Source organism: Prionailurus viverrinus, chromosome D1 (genome assembly GCF_022837055.1).
Source record: "Prionailurus viverrinus isolate Anna chromosome D1, UM_Priviv_1.0, whole genome shotgun sequence".
Lineage (NCBI taxonomy): Eukaryota > Metazoa > Chordata > Mammalia > Carnivora > Felidae > Prionailurus > Prionailurus viverrinus.
In genome coordinates, this window is record NC_062570.1 from 9,792,144 (window position 1) to 9,820,136 (window position 27,993).

At 41.4% G+C, this 27,993-nt stretch overlaps 1 protein-coding gene across 2 annotated transcripts; it reads left to right on the forward strand.

The window, feature by feature from the left end:
- The first annotated feature begins 554 nt into the window (after nucleotides 1–554).
- On the forward strand, nucleotides 555–26,718 carry HOATZ (HOATZ cilia and flagella associated protein). 2 transcript variants are annotated; one of them, XM_047876731.1, is made up of 7 exons: nucleotides 555–676; nucleotides 2,779–3,253; nucleotides 4,255–4,325; nucleotides 12,374–12,472; nucleotides 23,500–23,559; nucleotides 24,144–24,196; nucleotides 26,513–26,718. In XM_047876731.1, exons 2-7 carry the CDS (start codon nucleotides 3,025–3,027, stop codon nucleotides 26,568–26,570), a joined length of 570 nt encoding a protein of 189 aa, XP_047732687.1. In that variant the 5' UTR covers nucleotides 555–676; nucleotides 2,779–3,024; the 3' UTR covers nucleotides 26,571–26,718. The 2 variants fall into 2 exon arrangements, with proteins under 2 accessions (XP_047732687.1, XP_047732688.1); XM_047876732.1 differs by lacking the exon at nucleotides 12,374–12,472.
- Nucleotides 26,719–27,993: the final 1,275 nt, after the last annotated feature.

The window sequence follows — 27,993 nt, forward strand, 5'->3', positions numbered from 1 at the left end:
GAGGGTAGAATAAGTGACCTTGGGCGCTGAATATATACCAGGTAATTAAATAAATATGTGAGGCCCAAGCTTTGATCTAACTAACGAGTTGGCTGACTGGCTATTTGACTACAAGATCCAACCCTCCACCTCATTGCATGGCCCTCCAAGACTGTAAGAGAAGCCCAAGGAGAAGGCAAGCGTGCGGTCGGGATTCTCAAAGGCAGTCGTCCCACAAGCCAGAGGCCACCCAGGCCTATCTCCATCTGGAAAATTAGAGCCTACAATTTGGTACGAGGCCAAGTTGTTTTCTCTGACGGAGATGGGCATGAAAACTGGGTGGGCGTGTGGGGCTTCTTGGGGAGGGGTAGGGGAAAAGGAGCTCTTTGTCCCTCCTGCCCTATCAGGAAGAGAAACTTCTCAGGAATCTGTGCCTCGGTCTCCAGGGCTTCTTCCCCGCAAGGACCCGCCCTCGGCCCCTTCTGGCAGCTTCCGCCCCTCCCCCAACCCACCCCCACCTCGCGCGCGCCCCGCCCCCTCCGCCTCGGGGTTCCAAGGGCGGTTGGCCCGCTACGGCCACGGTCACTCGGCCGTTTGGAGCTGCGGGGCGCACGGGGTTGAGAGAGCCGGCTCTAGGGTTCGGGCTGGGGCCTGAAGAAACGTTTTCTGGGGCGCACCGGACCCGGGAGTGAGGGAGGTGGGAGCCGGCCCCAGAAAGCGTACAGAGAAGGAAGGGAACCTGAGGGGGAGGGCCCCGGGAGGCACGGGGGACCGGCGCGGGGCCTCGGCAGAGGCTGGGATGAAGACACCTAGGGTTGGGGGGGGGGGCGCGGCCCGCAGGTGCAGGTCCTTTCAGAGCGCTGCCCGCTGGCCCTGCCACGCCAAGTGTATGCGGGGGCCCAGGCAGGGGCCAGCGCATCCCGCGGGCCGGGCGACGGTACCCGGGGAGTCCGGGACCCCGCGCCCTGGTCCTCGCGTCCGGGCACCGTCGGGCGTCGCCAGGGGGGAAACGAGGCCCGGACCCCGCTCGGGGCCAAGGCGTGGGCGCCGCCGACCTTCCCCGGAGCTGCAGCCCGCGGGCGCCCGGTGCTCGGTTTGTAGGCAGTGTAATTAGCTGATTGTACTCTGGTGCTCACAATCACTAACTCCACTGCCATCAAAACAAGGCACAGCATCACCCGCCGCCCCGCGGGCCGGAGGACGCCAGCCACCCTCGGCGGCAAGCGGCGGATCCCGAGCGTTAGGAGAAAGCTGCGCTTCGAGACTCGATGCGTCAGCATTTGCGGGGCACAGCGCTGCTCGCGGAGCACATGGTCGGCTCTCGGGGGAAATGCCTGCACCCCAGGGGGGCGGCCGCTGCTCCGTGCAGTTAAACTGTGAGCTACCCCGGGGAGTCACTGTGAGAGTGGGCCATCTCCTGCAAGCAGGGCGACATCTGGACAGTTGAATGGCATTAATGTAAGCTATAATGACTTCTAGACTCAGGGGACGAGCCCTGAACTTGACGTTTAATGCTGTATGATGTGATCCGTTGTGCCTTTTTTTTTTTTTTTTTTTTTTTTTTTTTTCATGAGTAAGGTCATTTTCACCAACCCACCAACTAAAGGGAGCTACAACTGAAACCATGATTTGCCTATCACCACGTTTGGGGCACCAACTTGGTCTGCAGTGTGTGATGGAAGTGAACTTTTTTTTACCCCCTCTGTGAGTCTAGTTACTAGGCAGTGTAGTTAGCTGATTGCTAATAGTACCAATCACTAACCACACGGCCAGGTAAAAAGATTTGTTAATCGTCCAAATGAGCTGCCTATGCACATCAGTGTGTTTGGGGTGGGGGAGGGGGGTTGGAATACCCAGATACTCCTCATTGGCTATGAATAGCTTAGCCAAGAGAGAAATCAGTATTTTAGCTGCTAAATAATACAATGTATTATATATACATGTTTTTATAATTTTTCAACTTCCTTGAGGTGCTTAACCCCCCAAAATTTTAGATATATTGGGGAATATAATTTTTTGCTTAGTTGATCTATTGCCATTGTATAGACTTGTGATCATCAATTTTGAAACTATCTTTCTGTGAGGCTGTATGAAAATTTTTGAAAGATTAAAAAGTGCCATCAAGTTGTAAGTTGTGGTTATTACCAGGTGTCCCCTTTCCTTTCCTGAGTTGGCTGTAGGCCATCCATGTCAATTCCTGCCATGGTAATCACAACTTTGCTGTTGGCCGAAATAGTGAGATTGTTCCTAGATTAACGAAATCTCCCAGGAAAGTGATTCGCTCACACTTCATAATGGTTTTTTTTTCTAAGAATACATGAACATTTTTCACAGTTTATTTGGACCGAGTCCACACATGAGCCATAGCCCCTTCTTTTAAGTAATCATTTAAGACTCTTGCAGAGCACACAGCTTTTAGCCGGACTGATGTGTAAATGCACTTAGGATCAAAATTCAGCTTCTTCCATTAGATTTCCCTGAAAGGATAGGGCGGAGGGGACTCTTTAACAAAAATTTTACACCTAGGTGCTTATCGCCCCGTTTGGATCTCTGGGCTCCCCTAGGCTAGGATGTTAGCCTCCCTGTTGGATTCTCCAACCAATATCCACATAGGGCATGCTGAGCTGTGGCAATCTGGTGTGGAAGGAGGGGGTGGGTTCGGGTGGCAGAGCAAAGAAATTGAAAGCTTTATTTAGATATCTAGTTATATTTGGGGGAGAGGGAGCTGGGTGGGAGGTGGGTCGAAGTCTGACTGGGGATGTGAGAGCGTTGAAGTGTTGCCCCACTGACTCCCAACAGGACAAGAAACGCCCCCAACTTGATGTTTTGACTCTGCTATCTGGACTCGCAAGGCTTGGACCCACCCTAAAGCCTGTGGCCCTGAAGACGTGGGCTTTCGGATAGCCCATGTGGCAGGCGCTGCACCCCCACACCTATCCAGGAAAAATAAGGACTTCTGGCGTGGTTGTTGCCAATCTGACCGTTCTCTACAAGGCGGGGCTGGGAAAGAAGCAGAGGGAGCTTGGAGAAGCGTCCTGAGTTGCCATGGAAACAAAGCCCGGCGGCAGAGGTCGCCCTGGCCTAAAGGAGTCCGTTGAAATTTGCCCTCAGGGATTACTGGTGTTCACGGGATCTTCAGAACAGGACTCCAACTTGGCCAAGCAGTTCTGGGTGGCCGCGTCGATGTATCCCACCAACGAATCAAAGTTGGTGCTGTCCAGAGGTAGCAGTCAGCGTCTGCCGGTGGCCAGGGCCTCCAGGGGCGGTGCAACTGGTGAGTGGATGCCTCCTGTCATCATCACCAACCTGGAGGATTGCAGAGCTCCTCCCAGAAGTAACTGCAGAACCGAATTCTAAAATAAGAATCTTTCGTTTCACATGTCTAAAACCCTAGACCCACAGCTTTTCAAACTTCTCAGCACTCCTTCCCCAAAAGCACCACTGGTGTATTTATTACATCTAACATCACATCTGAAAGTATCTCTTGAGTTCTGGCAGCTCTTTGGCTAAACGGTAGAGAATAATCTGGGGGGACGTTACATGTTGACTGAATGGGGTGTTTACGTAATCAAGTTCACACAGGAAAGCCTCTGAGAAAGTTGAAAGCAGAATCAATATTGGGAGCCAAGTTCCCAGACATGTAAGACATTAGTAAGCAGATATGCAAACTGCTGTTATGCAATTTTTATAGGTCTAGAGAGCTTAAATACCTTTCATGCCGTCGTCTTTCCAATAATTGCTTTACTTCCCCTCCGTATTTTTTAGAGAAAATTTACTTCTAGCCTTTTTTCGCTGGAAAAAACATTAAGTACCAAGTTTTATTCAACATCCTGATTCCTAGATTCTTCAGAAACTAGGTACTAGGTATAAGGAGATGACTTTACACTTTGGCATAACTTTCTGAATTGCGTACCAAAGCTCTGTCTCAGAGACCACCCTATCTACCCAGAGGAGAATGTCTAAATTCCCTACCACATTGAATAGGAATATAGAAATTGGAAACTCTGATACTGCAAATGTGTTCTCTTCAGAGACCTTCTCTTGTCTCTGGACTCTTGTCTTACCTTCTAAAGAGATTAGAGGTTCCCTTTGGCCATAGCCAATTATTCAGTCTCCGATTATTTATGAATCTGGTTTATAAAGTTTCAAGACAGTACATATTTGTGTCTACCTTCCCGCTCTATTACCTTTTAATATGTATCCAGTTTCATATCAACCTTATTATAAAATCAGGATAAAATTATTTCAGGTTGAATTTGACTTTGTTTCCTTTAGAGAGTCCAGACATCACTGCTGAAACCCTAAAGACTCAGCAATCTGAGGACAAAGAAAAGTATCTCCAAAAGGTAGGCCAATATTTCAAGGTCATCTGATTTTCATTAGAAATTCATTATTATTTTCTAAATAAGCCTAGTCATTTGAGTCGCCTGGGTGGCCTAGTCGGTTAAGTGCCCAACTTCAGCTCAGGTCATGATCTCGCAGTTTGTGAGTTCGAGCCCCACGTCAGGCTCTGTGCTGACAGCTCAGAGCCTAGAGCTTGCTCTGGATTCTGTGTCTTCCTCTGTCTCTGCTCTTCCCCTGCTCATGCTGTCTCTCAAAAATAAATTTAAAAACGTTTAAAAAATTATATATATATATATATATATATATAGTTATTCTTTTCTAAACACATGTATGTAAACATTTTCTACTTCTTGTATGTCAGCTTGAACAATTAGAGAACCTTTGTTAGAATTATAATTAAAGATTAAAAACTTCTATTAAGTTTTGGCTATTCTCCGTCTCTGCAAAAGCCCACAGAATCAGAGGGAAATGGGGGAAAATGGCTTCACACATTTGCCATCCAATAAATCCCCAAACCATATACAGTGTTCTAAGAACGTTGCAAGAACTGGAAAAATCTAATAGAAATGGCTATCTTAATAGGTCAGAATTAAATGACCAGAGGGATGAGTCTGTCATCTAGAACCACAGCGACTAAAGGGTGAAATTGAACACATTAGCACAGTCAAATCCACTGAGCATATCTCTTTTTGGCAACATCCCTCCTTTGCTTAAATGGCACAGGCACAGACTTTAACTCCTCAATTAATATGGTGATTTATAGGAACATTTTGTTTGGTTAATGGATAAATTCCATTCCTGTAACTGCTGCTGCACTATAAAAGCAAAGATAGAAGATTGGTTTGGGCCTAATATCTTTAATCATTGGTGTACTGGCAAACTCTGAAAGGCTTATCGGGAATTCTACATAGATTACAGAATAATGCATTTCAGTTTGCTGATTACATTAATTCACTGTATAGATTTTTGGTGATTCTTCCAAACAAATGAGGTGATTATAAATAGTCAGCATTTTCTTCTTTCTTGAGGCTATTAGGTACTGTGTATTTATACCAGGACTTAATGGGTGGGATGGAACCTAATTTTTAGTGAGGTAAAAAGCATTCAAGTCAACTTCCTCAATACTTTTTAATTTCATTTTTGGAAGATATGAAAAACAAAAGATTAAAGACAAACTATTGTCAATTTTTATCACCTTTTGCCAAACAATTAAGATGATGTGAGTTACAGTTGCATGTTCTGCTGATGAATTATTTTTTTAATGTTTATTCATTTTCAAGAGATGGAGACAGAGAGCACAAGTGGGGGTGGGACAGAGGGAGAGGGCGGCACAGACTCCAAAGCAGGATCCAGACTCTGAGAGCTGTCAGGACAGAGCCTGATGTGGGGCTTGAACCCACAAACCACAAGATGATGACCTGAACTGAAGTCAGACGCTTAACTGACTAAGCCACCCTGGCACCCCTGCTAATGGACTATTATATCAGTAGTCTTAGAACCGGTTTCCTTGCCTCGGGTTCTTCTACATTAATTACTTAATGCTACAGATATTTATTGAGAAGTACCAAGTGCCAAGTACCATACCAGATGCTGGGAATACAGAGAAAGATGTGGTCTGTGATCTAAAGGAGTGTGCAGTCTGGTGGTAGAGACAGCCAACTAAAGACAAGAATTATGATACATCATCATGATAGTTGTATGCACACCACACTGTGGGAACACATTGAAAGGCATCAAAATGAAGCTTAAGGAATCAAGAAATCTCCCCAAAGGAGCTGAGTTTCAAAGAATATATCGATTTGACCAAAGAATATGCAGAGCAGTCCTCCACAGCGCACTGGTTGTCTTCCTAAAACCCAAATCCAGTTACACTTCTCTCCTTCTGTATCAGCATGCTAGGGTAACAAAATAGCACAGACTAGGTGGCTTAAACAACAGAATTTTATCTTCTCAAAGTTCTGAAGGCTCAAAGTCTGAGATGAAGGTGCCATCAGAGTTGGCTTCTGATGAAACCTCTCCTCCTGGCCTGTAGATGGCCAGCTTCTCACCGGGTCCTTACATGGCACAGGGAGAGAACTCTGGTGTCTCTTCCTCGTCTTATAAGGACGCCAGTCCGATCATATTAGGGCCCCACCTTTATGACCTCATCTAACCTGAATTACCCCCCCCCCAAAGGCCCTCTCTCAGAATACAGTTACACATGGGGTTAAGGCTGCAACATAGGAGTGGGGGTGGAGAGTGGGGAGATGAACGACTCAGTCCATCCACCTACTTCCTTTTTTTCCTTGGCTCTCCATTTCTGCAGGATGAAGACCAAATCCTTCAGTATGTTAAGTTCCTTTTTGATCTGACCATAACCTGACCGACTTGTACCATTCTCCTCCTCTTCCCTGAGCCTTCCCCCACCCCCATTGTAGCCCACACTGCACCACTGGTTCGCAACCACTAGGCTAGGGCACACTCCATAGCCTCCCGTAGGTACTAGCGAAGTGGGGAATGGGTAAAATAATTTTTGCGGAGCCTAAATAGACAGATTATTCTGTGATATCTGCCAAATTGGACATCAGCTCAAGTAGGTGTGCAATGCGGTAAAGAAGATTCTATTTGTTGAGAGCAGAAGAGGTCCAACAAAACAGCAGGCCCGCAGGAAAGAAATAGAATGTCACTGAAGCTATGCCTTGTGAGTACATTGAAGAGCTTAGTCAGTGCAGCATAGTAGAATGCTGTTCAGACAGTGCCCTGGTACAAAAGGCAAAGGAATCCTGCGGTATATTTCAGATACTACTGTGATGTAGTGTCCATAATGGCCAATTTAGTGAGTATATACCATGTGCTAGAAACTAAGCTGAGCAGTTCCCTTGTATCAGTTCCTATTTGCCTTACGATAGTCTCATGACGATGATTCCCATTTAATCCAGCAAGGTTTAAGTGATCTTCTGCTTCCCACAAGTGGTAAGTGGCAGAGCCTAGATTCAAAGCCTGTATCCTCACTTCAAAGCCCATGAGACTCATTTGTGTGATAATGATTTTGGCCATGGCACAGTTCGGCTCTGCTCCCAAATAAGTTAGAATTCAAAACTATAGTGTAAATAAAACGTGTGTGAGAAACACTGTTTCCAGCCCCGTGAGACTGTAAGCTGTTTCTTCAACCTGCAATGCGCTTTGGTGTCTCTACCTGAAATGCTCTTCCCCATTTACCTCCAAGAACCTAGCTCAAGTGCCAGCTTCTCTGTGCCAGGAGAGGCGACCTAGACGCTAGAAGAATGAACGGCTTCCCCCAGCATCCTCCTATGGCAAGTCACGTACATCTTTCTCACGGTGTTTATCACAGTCTCTGATCCGTGCTATGGGCCTTTGTGTGTGTTCCCGTCTTCCCTGCCAGATTACAGGCACCATGGTGTAGTGGACTTCAGAAACAAAGCCAGTTTGGAAGTCCAACTTTGCCACTTACTATTTGCATGACCTAGAACAACCTATGTAACCGTGAGGCTCAGCTTCCTCAGATAGAAAAAGAGGAATGATAAAGATGGCCAATTCATACACTGATACAAGTCATGTGACGCACCTGGCCGTAGTTTGCCTTCGACAAATGTGAATTCTCCTCTCCTCTGTGAGAATAGAGGTCATTTCATAGTGCTTAAGCCCGATGCCTTTCTGGTTATTGAAACACAATACATATTTGTTGATTGAATAAATAAATGCATAAGTGAATGAATTAATGAGTGAACATATGGTCTATACAATGATGTTTCCAGTTTGTTTAGCCTTTTCCACGTATATCCATCTGGCAAATTTTTCTAGGCTGACAATTTTTGCAAGAATGCTCCCCAAAGCTAATCTGTTTGCAAGTTGGCTTTAGGAGTATGTAGCACATCACTTCTATTCTCAGTTTTGCTTTTATCTCATGGGTCTCTATGTGGTGGGAGAGAATGTGACTCCATGTAATTATGAAAACATAGAGTCAGTTTTTGGATTCTACCATTTTTCTAAGTCTATTGTGCCCCATTCGTGTTGCTGCCATCACCATTCTAGAAATTTTAGCTTGATGACAGACAAAAAAGTGGCAGTGGGTGGTTCTTTTTAGCTAATAAAAATTTTACAATGATCTGTTTAATTTCAGAGAATCTTCTACATATCTTGAACATATACATTGATAAGTAAATACCTAGTGTGATTTTCATGTTAAAATAGGGGGAAAGTATTTCCCATCAATTCTCTGAAAGGTTTTTTCTTCTGCTGTTCCTTAAAATTAATGAAAAATCTAAAAATTTCATTTCCATATATCTTAAAAGTACCCTTATAAAAGCTTTTTCTCCCGACTGATATTGATTTTTTGGTTGTTGAACTTTTTAAAAACTGTAACGTTATCCTCCATTTTGGAATATTCTCCAGGTATACATTATAAATGCTTTTGGTTAGTGGTCAAAATGCTATTAATCACAACTACTGTTTCTTTGATGGATATCCATGGCAGAAAATCAAAAACAGTTGAGTCTGTCAAGATTAAATGGCTTACTCTGTCCATAAAGGAAACCTTATAGCACTATACTGGACCATTATTCTTCCTTTGAGAGTTCTAAAGTAGTCTGCAAACATTATAATAAATGAATAGTCAGCTAATTTTTTGAAGTCATAAAACTAATTTGCTTTTTAGTTTTGCCACCTTTAAGAAAGCTCTTTAGCTGATTATCTCTTTATGAAAAGAATTATAAATAATTCATTTGCTGGGAGGAGGAAGAAGAGATCAGAACAGTATTCTAAGTCATATAAATAGATGACTTATTGGAAATGTCCATCTGAAATCAGAGTTCTGACATGAGTATGTATAAACTGAAGATTTCTACAAGGAAATTATTCATCTACATAACAACATCCCAGATATACTCTTTATAGGGAATGGGGTTTTAGTCCATCCTATCACATAACCTATGCAGCCAAGACTGTCCATAGTGTAAGTCTTCCTCAAAAGTGAGCTTGCATATATATGGCATTTCCATGAACTGGAAGCAAATCATGCCATGAGAACATTCTTAGGAGAAGAATCTAAGAATCTTCACAATACTTTTATTCACTGAATTATGAAACAGCATGAAAGTGGAAAACCTTAACGGCATTCTCCATTATCCTATATCCTGTATATATATCTTATATACTATCCTATACTTCAAAGTAATAAAAGGGATGCTTATCAGTTTCATAGATCCAAATCAAAGATGTAGGAAATTTTCTCAGTGTCCTTACCATGATGCTCACATAAAAGAAAAATCCTCTTTGCTGTCAAATTGATCAGAATTGGCTACCCAGACAAACCTAAATTTTCTCAGTTAACAGTGTTATCGAGCACTTTTTTAGTTTTGCTATCCTGCTCTAATGTAATATTAACGAAGTTCCTTTTCCTCCATAGAACCTTAGGAAATGGTAGGTTTCTCCTTCACCAACAAAAGATACTTAGTCATTTAAATTCCTGTTGTTCCTAATTTGTCAAAGAATTCAAGTGAAAGAATCATAAAAATAGACTGTGCATTCACAGTAACAAGCAAATATTTTGGTAGCAAATGATAATGAAAAGATTACATAAATATGTATGAATTACTCTTTTATATCATCTATAGAAACACTTTGTTTTCAAACATTATTCAGACTTGGGAAACATTTTCAGCTGACAGATGAGGTTCCCCTGTTAATCTTCTTTGCAACTTCTACAGTCCGTGAAAACATACTTGGAGGAAAAGGGATCAGATAGACGAGATTTGCAATCATTTACACGAATTCATTGCCTGATACAGACACAGCCGCAGAGTTCAACAGGAACATGTCCCAAATGCATGTCCCAAATCTTTTCTTCTTTATTCCCTAAGATTTACGTACTTTGTCTTCTATATACATTCACCTTAGGAACAGAATAAAAACATTTTAACCCCTAAGATACACCTGGTCAAGAACCCATACTAATTATCTGCTTGTGAAACATGACTAAATGAAACTATTGAGTGTAGGATGAAACACAATGGGATTATGTAGGTTTTAAAATAATTGACAAGGCAATAGTGGAAATACAGTTGATAGGACAAAGTCACAGTAGATGAGCATTGTATGTTTTCCAAAGGAAGTGATACCAGGAAAAGGCAACAGATGGAAATGGAATTAGAATACGGGGTCAAGAGCAGAAAATAAGGCAGGACCACTGTCCTGGAGTATCTGGGGTACTAGACAAGGAAACAAGAAAGAAATTGAACACAGAGAGAAGACAATATTCCATGTACTAGAACTCTGATACAAGAGAAAGCCTTGGCTATAAACAAGAGAGCAGAGTCCTAGAAGCATAAACCCTCCTCCCCAGCAATCACAACGTTAAACATTTGTGTTATTCCCCGCTGCCATACCCAGAAAACTACTTTAAATCCATCAGTATACAAGATAAACAAATTGACATATGGCATTTTTCTAAGTTTATTTATTAGCATGTGTGTGTACTGCGTGAGAGTAGGGAAGGGGCAAAGAGAGATGGAGGGAGAATCCCAAGCAGAATCCCACACTGGCATGTGGAGCCTGACTTGGGGTTTGATCCCACAAACCGTGAGATCAAGAACCTGAGCTGAAACCGAGTTTGACACTCAACCGCTAAGCCACCCAGGTGCCCTAACCAATGGTAATTTCTTTTAGCCAAGTCAAAAAATGTTCATAAATCAATTTACAGGGGTGCCTGGGTGGCTCAGTTTGTTAAGTGTCTGACTCTTGATTTCCACTCAGGTCATGATCTCATGGTTTGTTAGATTGAACCCCACGTTGGGCTCTGCACTGGCAATGTGGAGCCTGCTTAGGATTCTCTCTCTCTCCCTCCCTCTCTCTCTCTCTCTCTCTGCTCCTCCCCTCCCCCCACCTTTCTCTCAAAATAAATAAAAACCATTTAAAAAAATCAACCTACAAACAGTTGTTCTACTATAGAGATAAACACTTAAATAACTTTTTGAGGAAAAAAGACATATTTTCATAGTTACCTTAATTCAGTAACTTATTAGAGAAAACTTAGCTATTATTTAGGACAGTATATCTAAGTCTTGAAACTTTTATTATAAAGGGTACATTTTTAGAGCACTGAATAACTAAAAACAGAAAGAAAAAAGGTAGTTTTTAATGATGCTTATCATGTTTTATGTATTATCTTTGCATTCTCTGGAGTTTATGACCATAATGCTTCCAGCAGACATAATGTAAATGTTGGTATGGGTACAGACACTCGCCTGCAATGCGAGGTTGAATTCAACATTGTGTAGGGCCCACCCCATACAGGTGAGGCTCCATACTGAAATGTAGAGTCAGATGGGGCCAAGCTGAACTTTACGTAATGTTCGCCCAAAGCCGCCGAAAACTTGGTAGCCTTAAAAAAAGATGTAAGCAAGTCAACAGTCATAGCTGAAGAGGCAAGGCCAAGCTCAGGCAAGAAGAGGCAAGCAAAGCCATACAGTACAATGAATCATGAGGACAAAACTTAGGAGAATCTGTTTTGGAAGAACTGGGCAAGATTCACTCAACAAATATTTTTTGAGTACCTCTGTGTTCCTGGCACTGTGCTGGGCACTGGAGTCCAGTGGTGGAGTCACCAACATGTTGTAAAGATACAAATTCTATCCTTATATGAAAGTTGCAGTCTAATCAGGGAGAGCGATATTTGTGAAAGAGTTCTACGTGATGTTGGGCCGACACTGAATAGGGCAGAGTTGACCCAATCAAGGGAACAGGAAGGATTTCTGCAAAGACTAACCGGAGATTTGAAGGAAGAGTGGGCATTCATTAGGCCAGAAGCAGGGGTGTTGGGAGCTTTGGGGGAGAACATTGCAGACAGCAGAAGCAGCTTTGCCAAGACCCTGTGCTTCGAAAGGCATAGGGCATTTCAGAAGCTGAATGGCCAGCAATGCAAAGCTTAGGCCACCATAAGAACAATAAGAAGCCATTGAAGGGTTTTACATCGGGGGGGGGGGGGGATAATAATATTGGGTTTGTTTGGAAAAGTCAGGAGACTGACTATAATACAGAGAATGGTTTCCATTAGAATACATATGACAGAACTGAGAATGGATTGGAAGTGGCCAGAGCGGAAGTGGACGAACCAGAGTGGAAGCCATTGCTATCATCCAGCTGGGAGGTGATGGTAAGCTTGGATTAGGAAAAGTAGGTTTGGGACAGATTTAGGAAGCAAAATAACCAAGACTTAAGTCCTATACTGGATAGGAAATGTGAGACTGCACAAGTTATCGAAGATAACTCCGAGTTCTCTGGATTGCACAGAAGGTGCCGTTCTCTGAAACAAGGAGCATCGGATAGATGAAGTTCAAGTGTTGCGTTGGTGTTTTGTTGGAGTGGGGAGGGGTTGAGAATTCAGCTTAGACTGTACAAGTGTGGGGTGCCTTTGAGAGAAGCAGGTGGAGTTGCCAGTCCCGAAACTCAGGGAAGTTAAGGGCCAGGGATGAGATTGGAGAGCCATCCAGTGGGAAGTCCCCCACCCCCTCCCTCTTGCAGCCTAATGGGCAGGACAGGAAAGACACTCCTGAAAGAGGAGGCCAGCGCTATGAATACACTCACCTTATCTATACCCATCAATATGATGAAAACCTTAGAGACTATGAAGTAGAGATAGGATCTTTACCAACTCAACTGCTTGAAACATGAATGAAACCTCTGTGACTCTTTTAAAAATGTGAAAAGGTGAAGAAAGCTACTAAGTTAACTGTATTCGCAGCGTAAATACTTATTTTAATAATTAAGCAGATTAAGTTGACTCCAGATGTCCTCTTTCCTGTTTGGATGTTTCGATAACAAAGATATCATGGGCATCTTCAATTCAACCTTTTCAGTTTCAACCTGAAGAGGAAACTGAATAGATGTTGGGCAATCAACAGGAATTGGCAAGACTCCTAACTGAGGCCCTGCCGAATGGATGTGTAACTGTGTGCTCCCTCCTACCAGTTTGTAGTTGTGGACCTGACCATTTTTTTCAGGTTGCTTTGAAATAAAGCTCTCCTTTCCATGAAAGACTCCTAAAAAAAAAAAAAAAAAAAAAAAGGCTTGCTGAAGACAAGCCTTAATAATTATCGCAGACTGAGCCATCAATAGTCTATAATTCAATCACATGTAGAAGTACCCTTAATACATCTATGCTCTAGTGAGTTTTAAAATGCAATGCTCATTTTGTGCTCCTATTTCCCCCAACATTAAAATTCAAATCTCACTTATTGCTTTTTTAAAAAAATAAGTGCCTTTGAAAGCAACATTAAGCAGTTTTAAAAATCACTTGTACTTTCGTGCGTTTGTTTTGCGTGAATGTTTTAAAACAAGAGCGATGCTCTGCAGATAATTAGTACTGATTTCCATTAAAATATGTGTAACAGAACCAAGAAAATAGATTTCTTTTTATTCTTCACAATAGATAACTTAATATTTTATTGGAATCTACATTTAAGAAAAACTGTGTATTGACTGTCTCTTATGTAATGACTGATAAGTTTTTCTCATTTTAGTAAGCTGTCATTTTTTAAATGAAAATTATATATGTCAGAGCTTGGAACTGAGCCAGGATCAAGCAATTTCCAGGAGGTATGGAAAGGTGCTTAGATATGCATCTTTTTCCTGCCAGTCAGCGTTCTTCCTCCAGTTAATAGCCCTCTGACATCCTCCATCCACTCTCGTGGATTACTGCTGGTGGGTTTGCCTCCTAAAATTCAGACTGGAGAAAGCCTTTTCCTTGATTATTCACGCTGTCTTTGAGAGTACATAGTAGATCATTTGAGGTCCAACAGTTCAGTATCTTACTACATAGCAGGTATAAATTTACTATACAGAAATTATAGAATCTACAGAGCAGAGTTCAATTCATAGGCACAGGGGATGGTAGTAAATTTATAGAGTAAATTCATAGTTGAAGCATTCTGTTATCAAAATCAACATGCTAGCAGTTACATACCGCCTTTTGGAATCAAGCCAAGATGTGAGACTTTTTACCCATACCTAGTGGTACCTAAAGCCCCTGGTAATCTGCACCTTCCTCAAGTTGGCATGGCACGTGGAAGAGACACAGAACCTACTGACGATTGCATCTGTAGAACAAGAACTAGAATTCACTAGTGCTCCTGTTGGACTCCCAATCATAGGCATAGAATTAAAAGTTAAATTTAGGAGTCTCAAGAAAAAAGATCAGCTAATGTCCTTAACTTGTGTTAAACTACAGAGCCTTGGCTGAATATTATAAATTTGGAGTGTGATTCCCATTTAATAGTTAACTTTTAATCAAAAATCCTATCATGAATTTATATTATTTTTATAATATATTATAAAATTATATTTATATTTATATTAAATAGGATCTTAGCTCATCAGTTTAAAGGCACTACCGTAATTCAACTATTCGTTGCCCTTCAACCACTTTTTGCAGAGGGCTACATGGTAGCATAAAATAAATAACTTGGATCAAAGCTGACCTCGAGCTGGGTTAGCTCCCCACTCTGCGTGTTCCCATTTTCTACTAGAATACAAAGTTCTTCTGAGAGCAGACTACATTTGTCTTACTCACCATGGTTAATCTGAATCAATTCTTCATTTTCAAAATGAAGACTGAATGAAGAAATCATCTGTCACGGGGTGTGTGTGTGTGTGTGTGTGTGTGTGTGTGTGTAAGTGTTCCAAAATCTCCAGGATGTGTTGGAAGTACTGTAGCAAAAGAAGCAGAGGATATGGAGTCAAACAAATAGTGTTGGGAATGAGCTTGAATCCTTGGTCCCGCCAGTTACTAGTTAGTTACGTGACCCCAAGAAGAGTGGTTAATTTTTATGTGGTTGAGTTCTTTCTAGCTGTAAAGCAGTAATAATAATAATAATACCCATTTCGCCGTGTTATGAGGGTTTAACGAGTAATCCCTTGCCCAAGGCCTGTCATCCAGCCGTGACTCAGTGAAAGTCTGTTTTATCTTCTCTGCTCTCCCTTTCTATTTCCTTTTAACCCATAATTGAAAGGTTAGAGTACAGCCAGGTATAAACCAAGCTTTAGGATTAAATGAGATGCTTTGACTAACAGGGTAAAAGGGTGATGATATAGATTATCAAATGATGTAGATTGTCATCCAGACATGATGAGTAGATGACGAAAGGCGCCGTCCCCCAGGGTACCCATGTCCCGATTAAAAGACACAATCAAGATTGGCTTGCCCATACTGTTAAGGAGACTCTCATAATGTTTCCCCATAATCCTATTTTATGTACCACCTGAAAAAAAAATTGTCACTGAAAATAAATTTGGAAATATCAACTATGGAAAGTTCACCAAAAACGTGTGGCCAAAGTTAGTTAACCCTTGCAGGTAAATACCGCCTCTCTATGCAAGTATAGATTAAGAGGTGAACATCATGGTGAAGGTCTGGATCAGTGGTTCTCGACCAGAACCCTATCAAAAATCCACTGGGACAGGAATATTTTCAGCTATACAGACCCTTTGCAATAGTTCTTGGAAACCTAGAAAAAGACTCTAGTATAGAAGCTAAGTGAAGCCAACATGCTATTAGAGGTGGTAAATAGCAACGACAATTAGACCCAACTCAAGCCAAGGCAAACCCGACTGATGAGCTAAATGGTGACCAACGTTACAATCACCGTTAAAATTTAAATTACAAATATCACCCTAAACTGAGTGAGTAGTATAGGTTTGGTTTGCCTGTTTATTTTGTTTTTGTGTTTTAGATGGGTGAGACTGTTTGTTATTTCTTGGATCTGTTTGCTAAGTTTTTTTTTTTCCCCCTAGGAAATTGTCCATTTTGTCTACATTTGCAAATTTCTTGGTGTAAAGGATTCATAGTGTTTTTTCATCATTTTTAAAAATTTGTTTATGCTTATTTATTTTTGAGAGCAAGAGAGACAGAGTGGGAGCAGGGGAGGGGCAGAGAGTGGGGGAGACACAGAATCCGAAGCAGGCTCCAGGCTCTGAGTTGTCAGCACAGAGACCGACGCGGGGCTCGAACTCACGAGCTGTGAGATCATGACCTGAGCTGAAGTTGGACGCTCAACTGACTGAGCCACCCAGGCTCACCCTTTAGTCATCTTTTTAATCTCTGCTGTAGCTCTAGTTATTGCTTCTTTTCATTTGTAATCATTTGCATATTTTTCTCAATAGTTTTTCCAAAAGATTATCTATTTTAATAGTCTTTTTCCAAAAACCAACATTGGCTTTACTATTCTCCATCATATTTTTGGCTTCTACCTTACTATTGATTTGTGTCACTTCTTCCTTCAATTTCAGGTTTGTTCTTATTTTCTTTCTACCTTCCTTCTCTTTTCAGTTTGCTTCTTAATTGTCCATTTTATGTCTTTTCTAACATAAGCACAACTATAAATATCCCTCAAAATACTATTTTTGCTTCACCTCACAAGCTGGATACTATTTTCATTATTATTCCATTTTAAGTATTTCTAAATTTCTATTTTGATTTCTAATTTGTCCCAAGAATTATTTAGAAATATGCTTTTTTAAAAAAATTATTTAAATTCAAGTTCGTTAACATACAGTGTAATATTGGTTTCAGGAGGAGAACCCAGTGATTCATCACATACATACAACACTGAGTGCTCATCACAACAAATGGCCTCCTCAATGCCCATCCCCCATTTAGCCCATCCCCCCACCCACCTCCTCTCCAGCTACCTCAGTTTGTTCTCTGTATTTAAGAGTCTCTTATGGTTTGCGGGGCACCTGGGTGGCTCGGTAGGTTAAGTGTCCTACTCTTGATCTCAGCGCAGGTCATGATCTCACAGTTCGTGGGTTTGAACCCCATGTTGGGCTCTGCACTGACAGTGCACAGCCTCCTTAGGATTCTTTCTCTCCCTCTTTCTCGGCCTCTCTTTCTCTCTCTGTCTCAAATAAACTAAAAAAAAAAAAAACCACAAACATACAAAACTGTTTTTATTTTATTTTTCCTTCCTTTCCCCTATGTTCATCTGTTTTGTTTCTTAAATTCCACATATGAGTGAAATCATATGATCTGCGTCTTTCTCTGACTCACTTATTTCGCTTAGCGTAATATACTCTAGTTCCATCCATGTTGTTGCGAATGGCAAGATTTCATTCTTTTTGATCACTAATATTCCAGTGTGTGTGTGTGTGTGTGTGTGTGTGTGTGTGTGTATCACATCTAGAAGTATACTTTTTAATTTCCAAATGTTTGAAATATTCTTAAGATATCTCTTTTTATTTTCTAAATTATATTGTGGTCAGAAACATAGTTCCCGTTTTCTACTAAACCAAGCTTAACCAGAGCTGTCTTTATGTCAAGTTCCTCAATATGATGCCATTCAACTATCCTACGCTTTATACTCCTCTTCCCCCAAAACACGCATCTTGCCCCAGGAAAGACAGGCTTATCATCATCTTTAAGCATCTTTCAGCTCATTCCTATTTCCACGTCTCCGTTTATTTTTACTTGGACTGTTACCTTCGTGCCATTGCTGAGCATGCTTTTTCTACTGTGGTCATTAAGTTACCCCAATGCTGCTCTGGCTGCCTTTCTCCCTTTGATGCATAATTTTTTAAATCCTTAGATTGCTTATTTTGGAGCTCCTTTAAGGTTCTCATGAAACTTTCTACATGTTTTAAAATTCTAAACTTATATTAAGATTTTAGATCCAGCAATGGATATGTTCAAATATTATTTTATATGTACTTTTTTTCATTTTCTGATGTTTGGACCATGAGTATATATTGCATTTATATTCAATGGAAAGAATTTGTAAACAATTTAAATTTCCATGTAAATTAATATATTTACTCCAGTATTTTTTAGGCTATTTTCTTCATGTTTTTTTTTTCCTTTCAGAAGGAAAGGAAAATCATTGTATAATATGATACTTTGGGAACTAAAAAAAAGCACATATGCTGTAAATCCTTTATTCACCTCCTTATGTAATCCTCAGAACAACTCCGAGAATTACCACAATTACCCCTATTTTATAGATGAAGAAGCTTAGGCTGAAACATGTAAGTGACTTTTTCAAAGTCACACAGCTAAAATCTAGCAAAGGCAGTTGGAACCCAGGTCTACCTGTCAATGGAACCAAGGTGCTTAACTACTATACCCTACTGGTTCCAAGAGTTTCTAGATTCTCTAAGTATTGGGATGGTTGCCAGGCAACTAGGCAAAGAATTGGTTTTAAAATCAATTCAGTACTCTTCTAAAATCATCTTAAGATTAAATTCAGTAGTTCAGCTTATGCTGTGGTCATCTATATTCTTTTGGTAATGTAGATAAGTAATCAGAGAATTACACACGTATGCTATTTCTGATGAATGTTTCAGTCAAAAAATTTCAATCATAATCCAAAGAAGAAATGGATTGTTCATATGAGAACCAGGTCTTGAGAAGAAAGGACCTTTCTTTCAAAGACTAGTATTTATTAAGAGTTTCTTGTAGGGGCGCCTGGGTGGCGCAGTCGGTTAAGCGTCCGACTTCAGCCAGGTCACGATCTCACAGTCCGTGAGTTCGAGCCCCGCGTCGGGCTCTGGGCTGATGGCTCAGAGCCTGGAGCCTGTTTCCGATTCTGTGTCTCCCTCTCTCTCTGCCCCCCCGCCATTCATGCTCTGTCTCTCTCTGTCCCAAAAATAAATAAATGTTGAAAAAAAAAAATTAAAAAAAAAAAAAAAGAGTTTCTTGTATAACTGAAGATTAACTAGGGAGAAAGTTTATAATGCACTGGAAATTTGTGGGCAGAGGAATTTGCACTGCATAATTAAGGGCAAATAATCTCTTCACTAACCCTCCTCATCTTCCCTTTCTTCCATCCAACTCTATCCAGCAGCTCACCCATAGGCCAGAGATGGAATCATCAGTATCCTCCTGTCCACAGAGGATGGGCAATCCATCCTCTTTTTCCCACTTTTCCACATTTTGAAAGCATTGGAAGAAAATTTTTCTCTAATAAGAGTAATAATAACGATAATAATGACTACCGCTTATTAAATGTTTACCATATGCCATGCATTCGGTAAAGCAGTTTGTATGATCTCCAGTTTTCACAACAACCTTGCTTGGAAATGAGAAATCCAAGACTCAGAAAGTGGCTCTTGGTTTTGCCCAGGATCACAAACCTCTAACCTGTGGGTTAGTGATTACTGTCAGAGGGAAGAAAGGAGGAACAGGGAGGGTATTTAAGGTACTACTTGCCATTAATCATACAGCAGAACTGAGATTCCAACCCAAGTGTTTGACTCCATAGTCTGTGGAGCCGCCCATGTTGTTTGGCTCTGAAAAGTCAAAAAGAGAAAACTAAGCCCTTTAATTCTTGAAGTGACACCAAAATGTATTAACCATCTATGAGATATTAACTATCCTAGTTTCCTGGAACCAAGTTTTAGTCCAGAATTTATTTTTTTAAGAATAGTATATAAATTAAATGTATAAATATAGAAGAAAATACCATGTTAAAATATTTAAATTTAGGGGCGCCTGGGTGGCTCAGTCGGTTAAGCGGCCGACTTCGGCTCAGGTCATGATCTCGCGGTCCGTGAGTTCGAGCCCCGCGTCGGGCTCTGTGCTGACAGCTCAGAGCCTGGAGCCTGTTTCAGATTCTGTGTCTCCCTCTCTCTGACCCTCCCCCGTTCATGCTCTGTCTCTCTCTGTCTCGAAAATAAATAAAAGTTAAAAAAAATTTTTTTTAAATATTTAAATTTAAATTCTGATCTCCCTATATTATTATTTGAAGAACTAATAAATCATATGGCTAAAATTTCTTATCCCATTAATGAATACAACCAGAACACTGTGCGTAGAAATGATTAGTCTTTTGTTGTTATGAAATTAACAAGTAAATTATTTATCCCTACTAGTAGGTTAAATTGTAGAGATTTTCTCTTATTGCTGAATTTGTTTAATTATCAAGGCAGAGATTTATTAGAATAGTTGGCACTGTTTTTGTTCTGATGACACGGTTGCCTGCGGTAGTTTTTTCTTATTCATTCCCAGGAAGCACATCCAGAAAGCAGAAATCAAATCATATCTGAAAGCTTTGTTTCTGGTGCATTATATTATAAAACTGATCAGGCACTAAAATCCATTATAGTAAAAAAAGGACCTGAAATAAAAGGACAAATCAATTTCTTTTTTAACATAAAATCTATTTGAGTTATTTATTATTATTATTTTTTTTTACCAAGAAAGGCAGGGCCAGGGGATGAGGTGAGCAGGGATTCAAGGAAGGGGGTGCTGGGAGCCACCATATGAGTGAGGTAGAGGCCCCCTAGCAGGTGCCCACCTGGCCAGCCCAGCCAACTTGCTCCGTCCCTCACTTAAAAAAAAAAAAATTCTATGATTAGAGCCCTGGGTGATGTTGCACATGCCATGAGAGCACAGTCTACACCATGGTGCCGGTGCCTCAGTGCTGGCCAAACTCCAGAGTCAGTGACTCTCCTACCACGAATATGCACTTGGTCTGGACAGATCATAGAATAAACACATCTCTCTTTTCAAGACAGGTGAATTTTTAATTTTAGTATCATTTTAGATCTTGTAACTAAATATGTGTCTGTACGTGAGAAGCATTATGTCAATACAACTTGCCTATGGCTACCCCATAGTTACACACAAAATAATCATGTAGTTTTGTCCATAAAGAATCTTCAGAACTATCCATCGTTTAATTTCACTTTCTAAAACATTTTTCTTTTTCTTCCTCTTCTTTTTTTTTCTTTTAATTTCCCCCTTAGGCCAATAATTGTGTATTAGAGCAATAGTTTCATTCACATGTTGTGACTCAATCAATTCGGCGTAACCAAACTTCATGGAGTATCATCTGCAAGGCACCGCTAGGCTCTAAAGAAGGATAAAAAGAAGGATAATACCCTGAAAGAGTCATGGTAGCAACTATGAGATTAAACAAGGAAAGTAAGATCCATACCTTAATAAAGGGACAAAGTGCTGTGTAATCACAGTACGGGAGCCATTGATTCCCGTTGAGCACATGTGTAATGGGAAAGTTGGAGAAGAAACCAACACTGAACACCTACATTAAAAACATCCCCGGTCCTTATCTACAGACATTATTTTATCCAGTCCCTAGCAAGTTTGACAGGTGTTATGAAATTCAGCTTCGTTTTTGCAAGTATCCTGAATTAGTTTTCTTTCAATAACCGTGATGTTATGTGAGACCTAAAATTCAAGTGAAAGGTAGAAATCCTGTCCCCAAATAAGAACTTCATAGGCTTATAAGAGGCAAGATTCACATGCCGGGAGCAAAACGAGGCAAAGCCAAGGCACAGGTGGACCTGGCCCAGCTGCTGATTTCTCCTGCCCCCTGGGCTCCTTTCCTCCAGTCTCTGTGGAGCTCACCCCACGGTTGTAGCTTCGCCTGCCAGCGGCGTCCGGGCCGAAGACTCGTCCTGAAGAACTACTGCTTAGCAATGCAGCAGCCTCCAGGGCTTGGCACACCCAGCTTCCTCCGCCTCAAAAGAGTTCATCCCCATCCTGTGTCTGTTGCTTTCTGGTGACCACCACTTGGAGGAACAAGCTTGTCGCCTCTGAGACATCTTTGAGTCTCCCCTAGAGACACATACCCCCCGAGTCTGAATTAAGGGTCTCTTGTCAGGTCTCTTGATTGCAGCCTATACAAACGCCTTCATGGCACAGTTGAAAGTATTGTCTGCAATTACCTTGCAAGCAGGAATTGTGCTGTTCAGCCCTTAGCACAGTGATGTTACATCACAGGTGCTCGTCACGGATGGAAACGCGTCTCCCCTGAAAAAAAGATATGTTCGAGTGCTAACCCCCAGTATTCTTCAGAATGTTAAATTATTTGGAAATAGAGTCGCTGTAGATGAAATTAGTTAAGGTAAGTTATTACCGGAGTAAAGTGGGCCTTATAATAAGTGTCCTTTTAAGACGTGAAGACAAAGATACACAGCGAGAAAGCAACATGCCTACGAAGGCAGAGATTGGAGGTCTAGAACTGCAAGCAAGGAGTGCCACAGATGGCCAGCAGCTACCAGAGGCTGGGCAGAGGCCAGGGGGATCCCCTACACGTCTCAGAGGGAGCTTGGCCCCACCAGCCCCTTGATTTTTGACAGAACTGCGAGACAGCCTCCAGAATTGTGAGACGATAAATATCTGTTGTTCTAAGTCAGCCGGTTCATGGTGCTTCGTTACCCCAGCCCTAGGAAAAGAGTGCAGTGTTCAGTCAATTCGGATGGATGGGTGACTTCCGAGTTTTTACCTGGCTATGACAAATCTGTGTCTGTTCCCAGTTATTTCGTGGTTGTAGCCTTGATCTGAACAGAGCTGCTTTCATTTTATTTGGCCACTCAAAGCTACAAATTTTATTTGTCTGATTTTCAGGTTCTTCTTTCGTTCTCAAATACTCTAGATGCAATGTTCTCCCTGGCTGTCTCCAAAACTGAACATAACTGGATTTTATGAAAGAAATTTTGTACCCATACTTGCCTCTTTTTATATAGTCTATATGTTGATAAATCTTCATGCCTGCACTAAATTAGTGTTTTAAGACATAGGAAAACTTACCTGAGGGTGTCCTTGTCTCAGTATCTAAGGCAGAGGAGAGATGAGAGAATGAGGTTCCATTCCATGTGCGCACTGCTGAGAGCCATCTTGTTACAGACTTAGGTTGTGGCCTGCTGTCTGAGTTTGCTGGTCTTGCGGCTTACTACCATTTGATGGCAATTTAGTGGGGTGGACGGTAGCTTGGGCTTTGTTGTCAAATAGAGCTGGGACTGACTCCAGATCTGCCATTTCATGGCTTGGGTAAGTTATTGAACCTTACTAAACCTTGTTACCTCCTTTATCAAGTGGGGTAACAGTAGTGATGAACTTCTGGGTTATTACAAGAAAATAATGGCATAATGTACATGAAGTTCTCAGCATAGTTTGTGTAGCAAAGTCTTAATAAAGGTTATTAGATTATTAGATGGGCACAAAAAAATCCCTTCCATTTAGTATGAAAATCATATTATTTTGTAAAGTAGCATCTTCTGGAATAAACTGTGTTACACATGAAAAGTATAAATCTATCATGGAAATTAAATACTTTTAAATTCTTCCAAAGAACACCGGAAGGCAAATGCAATGATATCTACCCTTCACAGACAAAACCTTTGTTATTGAGTCAAAGACTCACTCACTTTTTTTTTTCCTTTAAACAGGCTAAAAGGAGAGATGAGATTCTCCAACTCTTAAGAAAACAAAGAGAAGAAAGGATCTCGGTGAGATCGATAGGCTCTCAGATACATTGATCTGGAGGGGCGAATTATGGCACATTCCCAGAGGTTTATAGATTGTCCCCAGATATGTAGATACTCATGGCCCAGAGCCTTCTATCTACTGGAGTGAGGGCAGGATATAGACATCAGGTAGTTTTGCCATCTCCAGAGAACGCAGGTCTGCTGGCATAGAAGCAAGGTGATATGGTCAGTGGGTCTGCCATCACCCATCGTAAGGCTATAGGATATTCCCATGGGCCCCCGCGGTGCTGATCTTCGTTTTCCAGTGATCGGTCTTGCTTAGATCATACCAAAACAAATGCTAAATGAAGAGAAACATAATAAAAATAGGAAAACAATAATAGCACCCCCTAAACTTACGGATGTACAAACACCTGCTCTCGTGAATGAACCCTAACTCTCTTAATCTGGAACATTTCTAACCCCACAGTCTCCAGATTTAAGAAACTAGTCTGTGTAAACTCCATGGTAATTCTCCCTCAGATTTTTTTTTTTTCAAGTAAGGAAATTTCAGCACAAGAATTAAAAATTTTCCTTTCTGAGTTCTGTTTTGCTTTTGTTTTCAGAAAGAGCTGGTTTCCCTTCCTTACAAGCCAAAGGCCAAAGGACACAAAGCAAAGTAAGTTTACTTCTGTCAAAAATATTCTTACCTTTCTAGATTCCCCCCGTAGAGAAGCACTTCTTTTTTCATACTCCCTTTGCCCCCTGCCCTCAAATCTTCTAAAAACCCACCCACTGTATTTACGGGGCCTTGAATAAACCTTCTCCCCCTCCACTTTAAAGCCTGTGTGCCCACTTGCGTATCTGGGCGATATGCCAGCATGAAGTGGTGCAAACAGGACAACAAATGAAGCCTGGATCTCTGTACACATTCCCTTCCCCTCCTTTCTCATTCCGGGCTACGGTACCCACCTGCCACCACGCCCTCTCAGCTCCCCACTCCCTTCCCCACGTCCAGCCCTGTCATCTGTAACAACTCAGCGGGTCTTTTCGATTACCAGCTCCGATCCCACCAAAGCCACATCTAAGGATGCGAAACCTAGGTTCATGTAGTGGGGGCTTTAGCCTCACAGTGAGGGGTTAATAGCCTTATCCCTGCAATCATGTTAGAGCAGGAGGAGACACTTGGTCCCGAAGAGTTTAAAGGAAACACCCTATTTAAAAAAAGAAGCCCTATTTAAAAAAAAACTCTACATTTTTTGTTATTATGACTGAAAACTAATGTGGCTAACTCAACATTAATTTTATAAATATTTATTTGCATACTGTATTCAAGGAAGAACAGAGAGTAATAGAATTTTGGTTCTTATCCTACTGGTATTGAGGCTAACTCCCTTTAATATTATCAAAGGAATTCTCTTTTAAAAATAAATATATCTAGGGGCGCCTGGGTGGCTCAGTCAGTTAAGTGTCCAACTTCAGCTCAGGTCATGATCTCATAGTCCATGAGTTTGAGCCCTGTGTCAGGCTCTGTGCTGACAGCCCAGAGTCTGGAGCGTGCTTCAGATTTTGTGTCTCCCTCTCTCTCTGCCCCTCCCCTGCTCATGCTCTGTCTCAAAAATAAATAAAAACATTTAAAAAATTTTTAATAAATAAATAAATAAAAATAAATATGTCCACACTAGTTTTTTTTTTTTTTTAAGTTCTGAAAGAAATGAAAAGATCATTTAATCACCTGGCTTTGTTGTCCACATAATAGTCAGCAACTTAATTTCTTACTTTTTAGCCAGATGATTTGAATTAGCTTCTAAGGGTGAAGCAAAACTAGTCCAAGGGGAAGATTCATTTACCTGATTCAAATAATGGGTGAAGACTGGTACTTAACTAGCATGGGCTCATGGGTCTGGGCGCTTCAGGTTTCCGTGCATATTTTGACAGGAATGCTCAGAACATTCCTGCTACCACCCATGTTGATTCACCTACAAAATCATTTCAGGCTTGAGCAGATAATGCTTTACATGCCTGCCTAACTCCTTTTGTATTTGAGCTTACCCTTTTTCCCTCCTCAGCCCTGGAGCCTTAAATGTCATTCTGTTCACGGGGATCTTCCTTTCCTGAGCTTCTTCTGCAGTCACTGTCTGTACCATTCTTCTGGCAAATAACCACACGCTACTTTGCACCCGTGTTTTATAATCAACTCAACTCATTAACTCCTAAATTATTTAACTTTTCACGTACTGTGGGCTTGTCTGCCCCTGCATTGTAAGCTCAGTGAGAAACTGGGCCACCCAAAGTGACTGACACACTGGCTGCAGGTGGGAATTCAGAAAATATTTGCAACAAAAAATTTTAGCTCAAAAAGAGCATGTAGTTCAGTATTAGCTAATTTAGAAGGTGATGCTTTTATAGTGCACATTGTAAACATTTTAAAATTTTTGAAATATTTTAGATACAATCGTAAAGTACTTAAATTTGCCCTCTTCCTCCTCCCTCCATCCTTTCGTGTCCGCCCAGCCTGCCCCCCCCCCCCCTGCACACACAGATACACCTTCACCATGCTCCTGCAACAGATCTGATGATAATCTAGGTCCTCTTCGGTCAGAAAGGACTAGAAAGTGTGTTCCTGCTAAGGTTTTAGTATCAATATGTTTATTGCCCACCCCAGAAATATTTGCATCTCAAAAGAAGTCTGACTAGAAGAAGCAATGGGTAATCCAAAGAAATCAATAATCAATGATGAAATCTCAGAAGTGTCACTCTCAGGTGAGCAAAATATATTTAGGGTGGGCAGTCTTCTCCCAAGCCCTTCAAATCCCACCTCACTGCATAATGACCCCTCCTCCCACTTGCACGTTGATACTTGGTTGCAAAATCTAATGCATCCCCAGAATCCAAGACAGTTACTGGGGAAACTTTGAAAAGCGTTTCCATGCTACATTGTGTTTACAACTACAGAGTCCCCTGTATTAAAACCGATTCATGTTACTGCCCACAGGAAAGTGATACCAGAGTCAGACAAGGAAGACCAACAGGAGGTCAAAGCCTTGGACTAACTTGATGGACAAATGGGAGAGGATGGCTCACGTAGATCTGTACTTTTGAAACAACCTTCTCTTAAGTCAGGATCATTCAGATCACCTTGCTAATATAGACAAAGAAATAAAAGTTAAATGTGCAGGCTTCTAGGGATGTTACCAGTTATTGAAAGCTTGTGTCTGTTTTACTTGGTGGCTCCTACTGTGTTTGGCATTACACGATCATCTCGCCCATCTTACACTTCTCTAACTCCTATGTATCTTGTTCTCATCTGAAGGGTATATCCGGAACTGCCAGATTTGATTCTGTATTATGAATATCAGATAAACAAGAAACAGGGGCTTCACATGCCCCAACCTGAGACCATTAGTAAAGACCATAAGGACATGGGGATGAAAGGGCCTTCCTGAAAACCTTAAAGTCTTCTTGCTGTAAAGAATACATATAAATAAAAATAAAATCCATTTTCAAAAATTTAGTTTACTCAGTTTCTGGAACATGTCCGAAGTCAGAAATTAATTATGTCTAGTTCTGTAAATAGCTGGCTTGACATTGAGAGATCTAATACACATGCACGTAATCCCATTGCCAACCTCCCTCACTTTCAAAGGCACATACTGGAAAAGAGAGGGTTAGGTATTTGATTCGTCCCTTCTGTGTTGCCTAACTGGCAGTCTTAACTCAGGGTGGTACGCTGTGCTCCGTGCTCAGCCGAAGCTCCCTGCTCTATTAAGGACCACCATTCACTTCGCTCTTGGCCCCCACCTGCCACTAATGGACATGACCCCCATCAGAGGCGACTCCCACCCAACAGCACCCACAGAAGAGTGGCTGACCCACTGGTCAGAACTCAATCACAGGGACACGCCAAACTGCAAGGGAGACTGGGAAATGGTCCTTAAGTGGGGGACCATCTGCCTCGTTAATACTTAGGACTCTCACTAAAAGAAGTGGCAAATGGATACTGGTGGACAACTAGTTGTTTCTGCCACAACACTCTTTGGAGAAAAATGTTTTGAACCAAGGGAGGTAGTCAGGCCTAGAAAAGGGAAATTTAGAAAATGACCGATTGGCAATCCCATCTCAGCACTATCAAGAATAAAAGGTACCCCATCAGGGTGATTGATAGATTTGTCTGCCAGATAGACATATATCTCTTGTAAAATTGGACATTGCAAGCTGTCAAAGCCTAAACTTTCAAATTATATAACTAACTCCCTTTGTTGTGATTCCATGCTCGCTGAGAAATCTCTTGCCTGGAGGTAGAGTATGTTCTCAACACACTAATGCCAAGATCGGTTTGTTTGACGATAATATTTCTCAATGTGTGTGTGTGTGTGTATATATGTATATATATGGGTAATATATATACATGTATGTATATAAGTGTGTATATATATCCTCTGTTAGATTGTGTTTGGGCTTGTCAATCTAAGGATG